This window comes from Falco punctatus, assembly GCF_963210335.1.
Source record: "Falco punctatus genome assembly, chromosome: 9".
Classification (NCBI taxonomy): domain Eukaryota; kingdom Metazoa; phylum Chordata; class Aves; order Falconiformes; family Falconidae; genus Falco; species Falco punctatus.
The window spans coordinates 334,025-351,406 of NC_137589.1; the positions used below are offsets into that span (position 1 = coordinate 334,025).

Genomic DNA, 17,382 nt, shown 5'->3' on the forward strand with positions numbered 1-17,382 from the left:
TTTACTTGCAAACATTCCCAGGTTGATGCCACATCTACATTTTTTAAAAGTGTACACTAAGAACTGTTGGAATGGAAATAAATACACCCCCCCCTTATATTCAAAATACTAAAAAAAACCCCAACGAACAAACAAAAAAGGCAAAAAATAAAAGTGCATGTAGTTCTCTTTCATTTTTTCTTAAAATGAAACTACAGCAAGTTTCATTAATTCTTTGTTCACACTAAAAGTAAGCTAATGAAGAATAATGGATGGGAAAAACCTGGATTCACAGACGAACTCAACTGGGGCAGATTGCTGAATCACAGAGGAGGAAAAGGAGGACAGTTTTCTGAAATGTTTTAAGGTTCCTTTTGGGGGTTTTGGGAAGCCCTCTGGTTTTGGCATGAGGTACATTCTGTAATGATATTTTCCTAGGCAGGGAAAATTAATAGCTCCCTTCAAGGATTCATAAAGAAGTATTAACAACAAGTCTCCTAGCTATATTTTTATCAGACTATATAGATCAAAAGTCATGATTATGAAAATGGCCAGAACTGTGTATGCTTATGCACATAGACTGGGTTTAAACACTTACCATACCATGAACAGACGCATTATGCACTTAGACCTAATTAGGTGTATTTTCTAACCATCTGTATTTTCCATATTTATCTTTCATTCTGCAGAAATTGTTCAGAGTAACTTGTCCCTTCAACTTCTCATTAGAAACATCTGAGATCTCGCTGGATCATGTGGATTGTAATCGCAGACTATTCCAGACACAGAACTACCACCAAAACCACCAGCTCACCTCATTACAGATCAGAAAAAGCTGTAAGCCTCTTCACTCTTACTTCCCAATATACCCTTAGGAAACAAAAGCATAGTATATTACCTGGTCAGAACATCTAGCTACAGACTGCTCCCTCCAAGAACTACCCCCTTTTAATATTAACCTGCAAGAAAACGTTTCCTTTAACTCTATCTCTGAAGAATAATTTTTTCTTGGAAAGGCCTGAAAATAAGATCACATTATTTTTTTCTGCAAAGAGGAAATGCAAGCAGATAGGAGACTCAGAACCTGGAGGAGTCATGATATAAGAGGGAAGGCCAGATTAGTAATTGGTGCTAAATATCCACTTCTGCAGTTCTCTACTGCTGTAATCACACACCATGTCACACAGATCTGAAAAAATTAACAAGAGCCTACATTATCCCATAGCTGCCTGCCTGATTCCTGGGACAAAAGACTAAAAGGAGAAAACCTGCTGTTTTTTTCATTTTTCACAAACTGCTTAATCTAATACACATGCTTATGTAAACAAGCAAGAACACTGCTCAGCCCTCAAAAGTCAGCCTGTGTGAACATTCCTCAGACTTTAAAATCAAACTTACAATTTTAAGACATGAAATGACCACAGGAAGAAGGGGAAAATGTTGAACATTCACATATATTTAGGTGACTGTAACATAAATAAGCAGTGAAGACCAAAACTATGACTTAACAGTAAAAAAGTAAGGTAATCTGTTTCCAGGTAGGACTAGAGAAATGTGTACGATCTGTGGGTTTGTTGAGCTCTCCTTGTATTAATACAAAATTTCCAAGGTCTCTCAGGTATATTATTCTGCACAATCAGCTGCTCCCCACAACATACACTACTACTATTACTGCTCTTGCAAAGACAGTGATCCAGCATGTAACACCATCATGAAGTTCAATTTCTATTGTCGTATAGTTGTCTGCTCCCCTCAGCTCCCACCTCTTTAGTCTGCTGGATGATCCCAAGAGTGAAAAAAGTTTGTTTTTTCTGTAGATTTCCAGAGGATATCTTATGACGGGCGCTCTCTGCTTTGACAACAGCCAGGTTATGTTAACTTAAAGAAGTTGTGTTCAGTGGGACATTTCCTCAGCACTCTATGAGCGCACAGGTAAGAGGTGTGCTGCCTGCTCTACTGCCCCTCCATTGAACCCTACTAGTGCGTGCTGGGCTGCCACATGCTTTACTCTACTCTAGGATGAAAATAAGCAACCTCACAGAGACCATGACCATACCCTGGGTTTAAAATGGAAAACCTGACTTGAATAAGACAAATAAAAAGTTATGTTCCAGTAAAAGTAATATAGCAGGAACTGGCTTTAATAAGCTGCATTCCTTAAGGTAGGGTCCCCCACTGTCTTCAGTAGAAACTGGACTGGGTTTAAAGGACTGGCTTGAAGGGCTCCTGGAGAACAATCTCTCTCCTCAGAAGTCCCAGAGGTGAGGGCTGCATACACCCAGGTACACGTATCTGACACAGGCGAGATGCTGTAGAGCCTTGGCTGCATCAGGCACGCTGGTGAGCAGTAGTGGGGGGTGCCTTTAGCTCCACACTGTGACTCCTGTGGCCTTGGTCACAGACACCAGGCTTTTTTGATCATGCTTGATTGAGCAGCTGCTTATGACCTGAATTATTCCATGTTAATTGCACATACATGTGAACATTAATATCACTTTTTGTACGCATCATTACAACTCACATTCAATGCATTACAACTTGCATTCAATAAATAATAAAGCAAAGCAACTGTTTTGGAACCAATCTGTTTCATGAGTAGACCAATTTACACATACAAATACCTTCTCTGAAACAGTTAACAAAATCATACATAATATACACATAACCAGAAGTAACTAAAGATGCAACTTACCAATCAGTAATACACCATCTTGTTCGAATGAAACCTTTTCTGGACCACTTGCACTGAAAAATAAACAAACAAGAATCAGTCACATTAAGTAAAGGATTACTGTGAAACATACTTACACAGAGAACAAAACCAAAGTTCACCCATATGTGGTAACTAATAAGCACTACACATCAACTAAGGTACCTTGAAAACATATATTGTGTCTATTTTAAATACTGGAGTTATTTACATTTTTGGTCCTGTAGCAGTTTTAAACTTACATGTAAAATTAATATAAGCCCTGGTAGTGGCTTATAGATGAAAGATAACCAATTAGGAAAGCTTTACAACTGTATTTATGCTTAGCCTAAACCAGCAAATTCTTACTGCCTACACACAAATATCTTGGCTTCTTTGTAATTTTACCTGAACTGTCATCAGAGATTTACATCAAATTAAAATGAATGAGATCTGCTAGAAAGCTATTTCTCCTGCTGAGCTGACCCACCCAATATTTCTATAAAAGTTAAGGGGAATTTAAATAATGGTAAAACATTACATTTATCAAAACTGCAACATCTGCGAGAAAGCCACAAATCAGCTCACATCAACATACGGCACTTATGATACAGCAAAAGGATTTTTTCAGCACCACTCCTAAGCCACTGCCATAAATTACAACCTCCCACAAAAAGACATGAGTCTGCATCCTATTTATTCACTGTTAACAATGAATATGGGACTAGGCTACTGTTCTCTGGTAATGAATATTGCACCAGACAATATTCATGTCATGGCCTAAATAATTATGCCAATGATTTTGTAGCAAAAGACTGCAACTCCTTATTACAAATACAGTGCTAACTGTAGCAGAGCATCCCCCCCGTTCACGGGTTTTGCTCACCTAAGGTACTGCCTTCACAAGAGACTTGTTGGATAGATTTATCCACCCCACTGTGGACAGTCCTGATGAGATGCTGAAGTCCCAAATACTGCTAAGATAGTGAAATGCCTCACAAAATCTAAATGGGCTGTTCTGGTCACCCTTCAGATAACAGTTACCCATCTCCCGCCTCCTTCTCTCTTCAGGCACAAACATGGCAACCGCAGTCAAGACCAACCGGATGTAACACCACCGCTTTACTAGGGCCCCTTTCCTGTTGGGGTTCTCCTTGCATTCAAAATGTGTTTATGAAGATTTTAAAGTGTTTATTTTACTGAATGAATAATATCTTATTCTTGAAAGCTTGAATGTGAAAACTGCTTACTGATACCCAGTTCTTCTCTTCTACCCAAATCCTTGAAAACGTGCAAAGTTACTTGTAAATCACAGCTTATTTCCCTGTTTGCACTCAATTTCAGAGCTGGTAATTTTGTGGAAAAAGTGTTATCTACAAGCTACAAACCAAACAAATACAAAATTGGCTACGAAATTTGTTCACAGTTATGTACTCCGTATTTTGGGAAACCTGCTTTTAGTGTTTCTTAATGCAGGTGCCAATTTCAGAATCACCTTTCTGCAGGCTTGTGGGACCTTCCCAGCCAGACTGCTAGAGGCAAATTTTACTGAGAGCGCTGCAGGGAAAATTGCAGCTTGCCTGCTTCCCTGAGGACCCAGCTGTGCTGGCCCTGCCAAAGCAGGGTTGGAGGCTTTTCCTGCACAAATTTTAGCAGCTTCGCATTGCTAAAGCAGTGGAAAGTCCAAGGAAGCAGTCCTCTCAAGACCATCAAGTCCAAGAACAGTGACTAACAGCAAAGTCCTTTATGCAGTGAGTCAAAATTCGTATTTTGATACTATGGATGCATGATGAACAGATTTCTTCTGTTCTTGACTTGTGTGTCTACTTACAGTTGGCTTTAAGTAGCTCACAGGATATATATTTAGAGGGAATAAAATAAATTAACAAAACAAAGGTTCAGCCAGATGTGAAGATTTCCTATAGACAAAAGGAGAAAAAGCTCTTAAACCCAGAAGGATTATACAGAATAAATGGGCTTCTCTTCTGAGCACAGACAAAGTTTACACACCCCCACCCTGCAGATCTGTCTGGTGACTCAGGGCAGCTGACAGCACTGACTCTGTCACTACAGATGGAGTGTGGGGTGGGGTGGGTAAGTGTTTTTGAGATGTTTAGTAATTAACATCAGCAGTTTGTTGATGCTTATAGGTGCATGAATCTTTTAAGAATTTGGGCTTTGAAGGCAAGTAAATTTGCCTAGGTCTAATACAGTTGTATTCAGGGAGGAAATCCTAACAGTTCACTCCTCTCAAATCCAGCTGATGGACACATTCAAAGGGGGACCAATTTCTCTAAATCCTTATTACTTTTGTCTTAGGAGAGCACACTGTTGATTTTCCTTAAACTGCAGCTCTACTAAGAAGAAATCTGCAGTGACTGAATAAGTATCTACTTTATTGTAAATATCTTTTTTCAACACAGAAAAAGAGTATCTCTGTAGATGCAGCTCTGGTCAACCAGGGAGTGGCTGGCTGGAGGGCTAACCCATGTTCCTAACAGTCCCACTTCCATGGTTGAACTACAAAGCCCATAACCCAATAAGGTCTCTTATATTCACAGTTTCTGTGATGATCGTGACAGCACAGTTACAAGTTGAGATTTGGCTAAATGTCCACATTTATTCAAAAGCAAAACAACGAAAAAAGTTAAATGCTAGAAGCATTCAAAATGGGCCTAAATCTGATCTCAATCAAAAAAGGAAAGTTCTGTCATTTCATTCTTAAAAATAACTATAATGAACTTCTAATTACTGAAGAACAGTACATGGAACTTAAAATCAAACAGTCTAAGCCTACGATGTGGACCAAGATAATGTCTTCAATCAAGCTGTCGTTTTTCATTTGCCGTTTTCCTCTTTGGCAACATAATAGGTAATTCAAAAGATGTAATACTAAACCACGGCCAACTAGATCATGTCGCTTAGAGCTGCATCCAGTTGGGTTTTGAGCACCTCCAAAGACAGCGATTCCACAGCTTATCTGGGCCCCTCCTCTGTTGCCCACCCTCATGGTGAAATCTTTTCCCAGATTTAGTCAGATTTTCTCTTTCTGCAGCTGATGACTGCTGTCCTGTTGCTGCACGCCACCCAGAGGTACCTGACCCCACCCTTCCAGAGCCACCAGTTGGCCACTGCAGCCAGCAGTGTGGTCCCCCATCACCTCCACCTCCTGGGCTCTCCCGACCTCCTCCCACATCTTGTGCTCCAGCCCCAGAGGTGCCTCTCCTATGCTTGCTCCGGTTTGCCCATGCCTCTCTGGTACAGGGGTTCCCAAACAGGACACTGAAGATGTGATGTGGCCTTGGAGTGCCAAATAGATGGAGAAGTCCGTTCCCGGGACGTAACACATCCTGGGATGTTGTTGGCCTTCTTTGCCACCAAATTACAGGGCCAGCTCATGCTCCACTTGCTGTCCAACAAGATCTGAGTCCTTTTCTGTTTCCTGGACAGTCACCTCCAACCTGTATTGCTTCATGAGGTTATCCCATCCCAGGGACAAAGCTTGGCATTAACCTTTGCTGAACTCCATGAGGCTCCTGTCAGATCACTTCTTCAGGCTGTTGAATTCCTTCTGAACAGCAGCCCTGCCCTCCAGCATATTGACTGTTCTCCCAACGTGACATCATCTGCAAAGTTGAGCGTGTGCTCCATCCTGCTGTCCAAGTTGTTAACAAAGGTGTTGAACAGTACAGACGCCAGCATCGTCCCCTAAGGAACACCACCAGCAACCAGCTGGCAGCTGGACTTTGTTCACCACCCTGAGAGCCTTTTGGCTGGCCAACTTTCCAGCCATCTTACACTCCACCTACCCAGTACATGTTACCAATTGGGCTTCAAGGGTGCTGTGAGAGACTGCTTTGAGAGCCCTGCCAGAGTCAATGCATACAACATCCACAGCACTCCCTTTGTCCATGCAATTGGTCATCCAAGAAGATTTGCTCCATCACCTTCCTGTGACTGAGGAGAGACCACCTGTAACCCTTCTTGAAAATGGCTGTGACATTTGTGTTTTCCCAGCCCTCAGGAACCTCTCCCTTTTAAGATGGCAGTGAGAAGCCTTGCAGTGCTATCAGCCAGAGCCCGTTCTCCTTGGATGTGCCCTGCCTGCTGCCACAGCTCACGCACATACAAGTAGTTTAAGCTTTTGTGCAACCAAAGCGTATGAGACCAAGAGTCCTGTGTCAATCATCATCCACTTCTTCAGCAGGCCATCCCACAGGACTTCACTCTGATTCTGTCACTGATGGTAACACAAGCAATACCAGTATAAAGAATGCCCAACCCTTGGCACTGCTGTCTTATTCTGTCTCATGTAAGCCTACACTGATACAAACCAGTTAAAAGGTATTTGCAACACAATTTATATTTCATGACATGGTAAAATACAGAATTTCTTTATAGTAGCTTTGTGCTTCCTCACACATACACTGCAAATACTGGTTTTGAGGGCAGTAGTATGTATTAGAGGCTATTTTGCCAAAAATTTACTTTAATAAGTGTAACGGAAATCCTCACACCTGTTAGAAGTCCTTTCAATTTTTATTTTTTTAAATCACAGTTTGAAAACTTGTAGTTAGATTCTGCCAGCCTTTTCTTTGTGAATAGAGTCTCTTGGGAGATCATGCTGACCTTTTAAAACCCCCTAGAAACACCACCTACATAAATAACCTCTGCTACATTGGGTAAAAGGACCTCCAGACAACATTAACATGAAGAGAGAGGTTATAGAGGGCTAATGTCAAAAAGCACTGTGAGCAATAAGTAATGCATACAAACCATGATTGATAATGACTAGCACAGAGCCTTAATTCATCTTTTCTCCATCATTTTACTGAGAGGGACCATATGAAATTAAATAGTGACCCAGCAAGGGTTTATTCAACCATACAAAGCAGGGCATGAAGGAAAGACATATTAAAGTGGCAATGACTGCAGTGTAATTGCAGCTTCTTAAAGGAACATTGCAGTTCAGAGGGAAGATGGGAAATCTACTTAAGGCAGCTGAATACTGAGCAGCAGAACAACTGAGGCACCAAGGGATGTTCAGCATTAAAAGGCCTGCATCAGCACGGTGAGAACAACTCCTCCTCACAGCCTCACGCAGCAGCCTGTGTTTCATGTACTCACAATATGCTCAACATTTAACCAGCCAGGAAAAGGAGTGTGTATGATGACAGCTTTCCATAAAACCCACACAGAATGTAGTTCCTGCCCCAAAATTAGTTCCTTTCTTTCCTTAGATCAGTTTACAAAACTAAATCATCTATGATCTTATGTTTTTAGGAGTTTGTACACAAACTCGTTGAAGTACCTTTTTGATTTCCTTATATTTCAGAATAATACGCAGTATATGGAGAACTCAAGGCCAGTTCAGCCTTTGAACATTATCAAGCATTGTAACAGCACTATCAGTCATATTTTTACTGCTAAAGACTTTTGGAAGTCATTACATAAGTTTAAAAGCTGGAAATAAAAGCATCCATGGCTCTCATCAAAAAAATGTATAGTGAGACCTCAAGAATATGAAGTCAATCTCTCTAATGACAAAGTCTATTATATAGGGCAACAATTGATAACTTGCTTTTTCACATAATCTTTTCATTACCCTTTATTTACAAGAAAATATAGTATAAAGAATTTAGTAAGAATATGTCTCTTGGAAGCCCACATTCAAATCACTGTGCATGATGTAAGCAAATGTAAGAAATATGTGATAAAACCTACACTTGCTTCACTTATTGCTATATACAAAACCATGGGACTTGCAAATCAGTATTGCTGTCAGCTTCTTTATATACACACCACTAATGAAGTAGCCAACCAGCAGCAATACATAATTTCCTCATTAAAAGCTATTTTAGAAGACAGAAATACAATAATGCTGCAACTTCTGAAAGAAAGACTAAGTATTTATTTGGAAGGAAGTTGTAAGTTACCACATCGAGCCGGCAGAAGGCCTGTGGAAGCATCAGGTATGAGTATACACTGGTGGGGCAGAGGTTTTAGGGGTCCCTTTTTCATCTGTTAGAGAACCTCAAAGGACCAGCTAGGTAAAGGGGAATGCAGGAGCAGGGATGTGAAGTCAGAGGGGCCTGACCCTGCCAGCACCTGAAGTGTAATGCTCCAGTTTGGGTCCTTGCTAAAAACAGCTGAAAATAATGGTATGAGTTTGAAAGCACAACATGGACTACCAGCCTGCTCACATACTTCATATCCATGGTCAGAGATACAGCATTTCTTCTGTTTTACAAGGCATCTTCTTTTTTCCTCCTATATTTCACTAAACTCTCCAAAGAACACTTAAGTCTAGAATAATTCCTTTCTTTGGAACAGCAGAACTTAGCGTTGATAGGAGTACAAACAATGGACCTAAATTTTAGATGCCTGACCCAAAATATGATAGTAATTCTGTAGGACACTTCACTTTTTCTAAGAACACAAAGAATCATTACAAAACTTATTTTATAAAATAGGCATTAAAGGCAGATAATTACAATAATAACATAAACACTATTAAGGTAACAGCACCACACCGATAACATGAACAGAACTGCCAACAGCAAGCTTACATGACTTGTCCCAAAGTGACAATGCTTTAATATTTCCAAATACAGTATTTGGAAAAAAAGAAACTTTTGGAAACAGAATTTAAGAAGAACTATAGCTTGGGAAGGAGGAAAGAGCAAACTGTTTCTTATTGCAAATTTCAAAGAAAGAATCTTTATTTTGACTTTAACAGATAGTCACTAGCTGATCCACCATCTGTAAGCCAGCATAAAAACAGGCAGAGATGACATAGATCAACTGTATGCTCTCAGAGAGGTATCTACATTTTAAAATAGGAAAAAAAATTCCTACTTCATGTCCCAGAAAGGGGATACCACATCTTTCACCTTACAGTATTAAGTCTCTTCTCAGATCCTCTGTTAATAGGATTCCTTTAGCCAGCAGATGGATTGTGAATACAGGCAGTTTCATCTACTAAAAGACAACATAAATCATCATTGAGAAAGGAGAGACCGCAGTAAGGTTATCACCATACAGCCTTCTCCATGAAAGGTTTGCATTAAAGCATTAGTGAAATTAATTCATCTTTCATAAGAGCTTTGAGCAGTATCTGTGATCTATGATAACAACCAATTTCTCACTATGTGAAAAAAAAAATTACTCAGGCCTGATAGACTACACAAATCTGCTTTTTTTTAAATGGCCTAACATTATCTGGAGTGTTGCTCCCAGAGGCATCATTTGAGTCTTATGCCTAGCCAAGAGGACCCATAAATCAAGACAGAAAGTTTTGTTAGTTTTATATGCAGTGGGCTGTAATTATTTTGAATTGCATTATGCCTCAATCATTGTAATTACTTTTAGATCATCCTTAAGCAGCAGTAATAAAAAGAAAAGAAATCAGTCTTCAACCATTTCTCACAGAAAATACTGTATATGTGATATGAGCAGTCTGGCTAAAACACACAAGAGCATTGTAAATGTAATATTAGGAAAGATCCGCTGCTCATGCATTCTGTTGTGTCAATTCAAATTTTCAAAATGTGCATTATTTTGTGGTCTTTCAATTAGCATTGTTATTACCAACACTTGTCTAGGAAGAAAACTGGTGGTAACAAGAATAATTTTAGCTTTAGAAATACAACATTTATATAAGAACCCAAATTATGTCACTGTTAGTTTTTTGACGTTGCTGTACTTATGTCAGCTTGAGAGATTCTTTGGTCTTCAGTCCAAAATAAAAAAAACAGCATAGTGTAAAAATAATCACAATTATTTTCTATATCATCACATCACATACGTGACTTCAAGTTCATATGAACAATACGCTGGCTTGGTCTATGCTAGGTTGCACGCCAAGTGAGCATGGAAAGTCACACCCTGTAAACACTGATGCTGCTGTTATCTGCATTATTGTAGTCCTGGAGAGCCCATCACTTTCCTCTCCCACTTTGTGAAGCCCTGAAATAAAACCAGCCTGTGGCACAAGTCTTGCCGCAACACCATTACAAGGAATTGTGCTATGTGCAGGAACAGAACTAACCTTTAAGGTGCTTCAGGGATTTGTTTATATCTTAATTGCGAGTGTGGATTTTATCTTTTCCCATTTACTCCTCCTCCAGGTAAACAGTATCCCTGACAACAGCAGAACACGGTGCTTTCTCCTTAGAAAAGCCATTTAAGGTGGTGTAACGAATGGGAACAGTATGAAGGCATCAGATCCTCAAATGGCATTTAGCTGCATCTTGGGTTCTGGACCTAATGGTTTCTAAAGCAGTGCTGCAGGCTGCGTTGAATATGGAAGCTATTGCTCCAAATACAAACGTGGGAACAACTGATCCCTGAGCACTCAGAAGAAATGAACACAAACCCTGGTCCACAACAGTGTGGGAAAGCCACTAGACTCAATTGTTTGTCCAAGGGACTGTGAAGAATTGTGTAAGAGGTGGTAATAAATGACGCTGAACAAGTTACAAATTTGCCAGTCTCATGATGAAACAACAGCAGTGAAATAACGATGGAAATAATTCTTCCTGGGTATCAATGAACAATCCATAATTTGGCCTATTGCTGTTAAGTGTGATAGCAGCGCTCACACACGGCTGTTCAGTGCTCTCAGGACTACAATCAAATCATTCAACAGCACTGTTCATTTCCTACTTATGTTGTCAATCACCCATACTGCTACAGTTTATTGCTGATGGAGGAGAAAAATAAATACCTCAGTAACCACCTGAAGTTCCTTCAAAATGATATAACACTTAACTTCAAAGAAGCATTTAAGATGTTTATTCACAGCCGGTAAAAGCTAGTAAAACTATGTCAAAGGCAGTTTCCCTTCCAGTATAGAGATACAGAATATAAAAATAAATAGAAGTAAAGAAAAAGAATAACTTACATCCCATCAACCCTGTAATTATTTATGCAATGCTCTTCCAAGCACATGAAGTATGTAAATATCTCTAAGTGTGTATATTTACAAATTTAAAATTAATTAACTTCATCTAGTTCTTCCTTATATTAAAGCAGTAACATGCCTGTTTGATCCACAAATGTTAAAGAAATTCAACATATTTATTCACTTGGCTTGTAGTAAACACCAACCGTTAAACACCTATGTTCTAGATGTTCCTAAGAAACTAAAAATGACCAAATTAAATTAAACATCGAAGAGAACTGCAAAGACTACAACTGCATGTGCAATTGCACTTGCAGGTGCAGTGGAAGAAAACCCTCAGCTGTTCTTGTGTTTCTGGGTTTGACAAGACCTTCACCTTCAACTTCAAACGTGCAGCATTCCCCAGCTCTCAAGAGAACAGCAAAAAAGCAGTACAAGGGCAGCATCGGAGGGAAATATCAGTATGTTTTTAAGTAACATGTATTCCCGCATCATTGAGAAAGCACCTTTTCCCTACATACTTGCAGTGTCTGCAGCAGTACCTGGCTGTACTGAACAGAAACCAGCATTGCTCCAGCCACGACTACAGAGCTGCTGCTGCTGAATACAAATGGAACCTGTTCAAAGTAGCATCTCACCCTGCCAAGGAGTAAGTCTCCCTGAAACCGACTTGCAATTGGCACTGTGTGCTATTTCTTTGGTTTTAAATACACAAACAAGTCTTTTCATCACTGTCTCCATCCTTCACAAGGATGTCCTACTATATATACGAAGAACTCCATTTGAATTTGGTAAATCCATGGAATGACTTAAAACATAGAGGTGACAAGAAACCAACAAACAAACAAACAAAAACCCAAGACTTAGTTGTGACCTTATTTACATTACTGACAGGAGCTACTCAAGTAATCAGAGCAAAGCAGAACCAAACCTAATATCTGGGAACGCTCCACAAGGTTGTACATACCTCAGGGAAATAATCCTGTGGAAACTTCTCCTTTTCCAGCATGGGCGTGCTTTCTAAAGTGTCTGAGTAGATTTCTTTCCCAGTAACTTTTTTATACTTCTTAGCTAGATATAGATAGATAGATATAAAACATAATTAACATATATACCTTTAATGTTATAAGCAACTTATAGCACTCATTGGCAAAGCAGTGACATCTACTTTATAGGTTGTAGGGTCTTAGCAAAAATATGCAAGCACTGAGCTGTTCTGGGGGAAAAAAACAGAAACCACTAAGCCATGTATAAACACACTTTTTATATCACACATCTTTAACCTACACAGTCATGGGTATTGATAGTATTCTTACTATCCAGAGCACTATAAAGTGTTAAAGCTCTAATTATGAACCAGGTCTCTCTACACCCTTGCACTCAAACTCTCTGGGATGGTCTTCCAGGAGATGCCTGTTTGTGTCCTCAGCCAGCATCCAGCAATCTATGCTGGATAATTAAAAGAAAAATTAAATAATACAAAACACACATAGGTGAAAAATGTTACTTATGCGTAGTGATTATCTGTACATTTCACCTAGCAACTTTTTTTTCCCCAGATTTTAAGTCTACCTACCTAAGCATCAACTGATGCACATCCGTAAAACACAACTGATCACATCTTTTACCTATCAAACAAGTACAGAATCATTTGTTTAGATCACCTCAGCTTTTTGCCTTTTGCTTTAAATCAACAATATTTACAGACATCGATTTAGGTGTTTGGCCACACTTAAATGGTGTGCTGGGCTAGCTGTATCAGTGGGGGGGATGATTTTTGTCACTCTAGAACTGATGGTTCAGTAATGGTGGTGGAATTCCTAATGAAAGATGAGTTGACCACAAGCTGAGCAGCTCACTGCTTTTGTGGAACTTGTTTTTAATTAACAATTGTCTCTGCAAAGAAAGGTGACATCCTCAAGTCATCCACTGAAGTAATTAGAATACTACAAAATGCTCTGAGACAAAACAAGAAATGTGAAAAAAAGTTCTTCTGTGAATAGAGGAGTGTTTTCCTTTCAGGGATGTAGGAGTGGCAGAGGATAGACTGCACCAAAACCAAGTGGTTTACTGAGTGGTCTAGAACAGGAAAATTAGAAATTTCTCTCTGTTACATCCTAAAACAGAAATGGGGACAGCCAATGACATTCAGGAACAGCAATGCACAACCTGATAAAAAGAGGAACTTCGTTTTTGAAATAATGGGTTGCTTTGCTGGGCAACTTACTGTCCCAGACTGTCAGACTCCAGCAAGACCCAGAAAAAGACTGGATATTCATAACTATTCAAATACCTAGAACTACATCAGGTATCACACATGTGTGAACACAGTGTCAGAGAGGACAGTTGCTAAGCTTCAAGGCCTAACCTAAACAGACTCCTGAGGCACAACTGCCCCATAGGTGCCCATCAGAGGATTTCCTCTGGGTCTCTGCCACGTTTAGAAACAGTTACTGGACCAGACAGAACAGTGGTTGGATGCAGTGCAGCCATCCCCATGTGCATGGGTAGAAAGAAATTTCAGGTCTGCCAGCATCCCCACTACCTCCATGGCAGCCTCCATCAATCAAGAAGGCCAGTAACATAAATTGCCACGTTTCAGTTGAGTGTTCCTTCATCAGGCAAGTGACTGAAAATTATTACAAAAATAAAAATCAGATGTCAGGACAAAGAGGCGTTCTTTTTTTCCCTTATTTCCTCCTGAAATGTTCTGAGCTTATACATGCAGCTCAGTCAACTCTGAATTATTTGTATAGTCACTTGAAAACCCTTAAGAGTAAAAAAAGGGTCTTATTTTTGAATGGCGCTGACATATACCAGGCCTCCAGCATCAGTTCATTATTTCAAACCAAGAAAGTAAAAACTTGCTCTAGTGATTTGCAGAAGATGAACTGGACTCACTCCATTCAAATCCTGTATTGGCTGCTCTGTGGCCCTGCAGCCACCCACCTCTTTCAGATTACCCATTTCTGGCTATCAGCACATGAGGTTGACGCGTGGATTTTAAAGCTGGAATGGGTGCTGTGTTTGTGAAAGAGACGTAACGGTAAAGCACATCACTTTCCAAAGTCTTTAATGAACGGTTACACCAGAGACAGAAATAGCACAGACTTTTCAGCCTTAACAATCAATCTATGGATCTATACAACTCATGAACAAGAGGTTCTGCTTCTTGATCCACTTCGTACTTGGTCTGTCTCCTTATCAGGGCAATGTATTGGCATCTAACGGCAAGAACCTGACTTAATTTACCCAACTGCTCTGACACAGGAATCCATGCAGTTATCTTGCAGCTACTGTTAAGCTGGAACTACCAACTGGACTGCACTTTGACTAGGAATGCCTAAGAGAAAAAGTCCCAAACAACTATTATCAAGAACCTTGAACTGTCCAGTTCTTCTGGATATCCAGTGAAAATACCAAGCAATACAAAAATCTGTCACTTTAAGTTGTCTAGATAAAGTATTTTATATAATCTGAGGAAGCATTTACTGCAATGTAGCAATACGTCTTCAGGGGGAAAAAAGTATCATTCTTTATGTGCCTATCACTTTGAGATCTGGCTCCCACAGGAAGGCTAAACACATATCCTGATAAACTAATGTGGCATCGTTCTAAGTAGATCATGGATGGATGCGCCTCTTTCAGTAAGTTTAACAGTGTCAGCAAAAAGATCCCTATGTCATTCAGGATACAGAAAACATTTGCCAGAACTGTAATACTGAAGGCTTCTGCTGTGAGAATCTAAATAAAAGGTAGCACTTGGCCGAAAGGAGGCACCTTATCATCAACTTACATTAACATCAGTGCTAAATATCAACCAGTGATTCATTTACATGACTGCTGAGAAGCAAATGCAGGAGGAAAGAAGCATGCCTTCTCATGCATCTCCAAGTAAAAATACTCCTACGCTACTTCTGATTTCACACCCAAGAAAACAAGATTCTTTCTGTACTTCAAAATGGTAGACTGAAACTGGCCTAATACCCCAGTTAGCAACCCTCTCTGTTGGATGACGGCCCTTTAGAACACATAGCTTGTTAACAGTTTAAATTGTAAGCAAACATTTGGGACTCTGACCACTATAAAAATAGTCCAACACCTTCTATGCTGTGGGTAATAAATAATACATGAAGCTGTAGGAGAAAATTTTTCTCATTATAAAACTCAAATATCAGTCTTCCTGAGAACTGAAAAACAGAGGCAATCTCTCCCCGCTCCCCCCCCCCCCCCCCCCCAAAGCCTGTATTCAGTCATGTCCAACTGTGAAGTGAATTTTGAAAAGATAGAGTGATGTTACAGGAATATTGAATTGTATATAAACATGTATTTTTTGCATGCTTTTGAGTAGAACCAGAATTCCATAATGATTTTTGTGCAGAGAACGTTTATACCCATTTGGATTTTTCCTCTGATTTAAGAGCTTAATACACTGTGAAAATGTCAATAGTCAAGAGAGAAGAGGCAAGTTTTACATTTCCCCTGAAAGATGGGAGCCTTCAGGGTCATATTTTACAAACACTATGCTAGGAGAATGATTCTGCTCTACATTAAGAGAACAGCAAGTGACTTACAACGATTCAGTGTAGCACCTGCTTTCCTTGGATTTTATTAAGAGTTTTTTCTTTCCAAGTGATGACTGGGCCAAACATATCTTTATGTGCACGGTGCACACCCCATCTGGCTTTGCTAAGATTTTGCCAAGCCAAATGAAGCACTGAACATTTAAAGCGTTTATTTTCTGGACAAGTGCCTGCTTATTTCTTTTATATTGATTATTTTCCCCTACACTTTTTCTTTCCATACATTTTCTTCTAAAAGCCATACAGCAGTGAATAAGCTGCCAATCAACGATTAATAAACCCAGAAAGCTCCTCTTTTCCTAAAAGACTTGTCATTTCACTTGGTCAGATGTTGCTAGAGCAGCTATGACCATCAGGAGGGAACTTGAGGTGGAATTCAGAGCAAAACTGCTAGTCCTACAGCACTGGTGCAGAGAAGCTGTGGGCTGCGGAATCAAGTTGCAGTGCAGCCACAGTTCACACTGACAGTCAAAGCCACTCACATGGCAAAAGGAACTAACAGTTACCAACAGGGGACCAGGAGGCTCTTCAGTCTGAGGACTGGAGTAACACCCAGGACACTCAGTTTCACAGGCAATGTCGATTTCCTCCAGTAATTCCACCCTGCACACATTTCATCTGATAATACTATCATTACTCAGTGTCTGCAAAACTGTTCCAGTCCGGGAGAAGGACTAGATATGACCCCTCATTACAAGTCCCTACTTCACTATTGAGTTTTCCAGTACAGCCTCTCAGAAATGAAATCTACTCTGAACTGCCTATGATATTGTAGCTAAAGTTTTCCTTCAGCGTTGAAGCCAATGATGACAGGAGGACTTACGTTCGCTAAATCTTGAATTGCTATATATGTAGAGCTACCATTCAAATATGTCAGGGAAGGAAGACCCTGTACCCTCAATTACGCGAGCAGAAAGAATCTGTCTCTACTGAGAACAAAAGTAATGAATCTATATAATTAAGACAATTAGATCACTCCATAGTTAACCACCATTTCAACAGTGTCTCACATTAATGAGATGCTGGTTGTATTAATGTGATTCCGCTCAGTTAGCTAAATGAAGCTCTGAAGACTTTTGTATTTAATATACAGACAGTTCTCAACTGAAATAACATAAATTTTATATAATCTTTTCTATATACACCTCAGGAAGCATTCAGTAATTTTCTATGATATTTTTAATATTTAATGTACATAGCCTAGCATTACTTTTAAAATTCTGAGA

At 39.7% G+C, this 17,382-nt stretch overlaps 1 protein-coding gene across 3 annotated transcripts in view; it reads right to left on the bottom strand.

The window, feature by feature from the left end:
• INPP5A (inositol polyphosphate-5-phosphatase A) overlaps nt 1-17,382 on the bottom strand; it is a 257,116-nt gene that overhangs the window by 99,400 nt on the left and 140,334 nt on the right. For all 3 annotated transcript variants that reach the window (XM_080401933.1, XM_080401934.1, XM_080401932.1), the window contains exons 6-7: nt 12,541-12,644; nt 2,672-2,724 (exon numbers count right to left, since the gene is read on the bottom strand). In XM_080401933.1, coding sequence (XP_080258059.1) covers nt 2,672-2,724; nt 12,541-12,644 — 157 coding nt within the window. The remainder of the gene's footprint in view (nt 1-2,671; nt 2,725-12,540; nt 12,645-17,382) is intronic.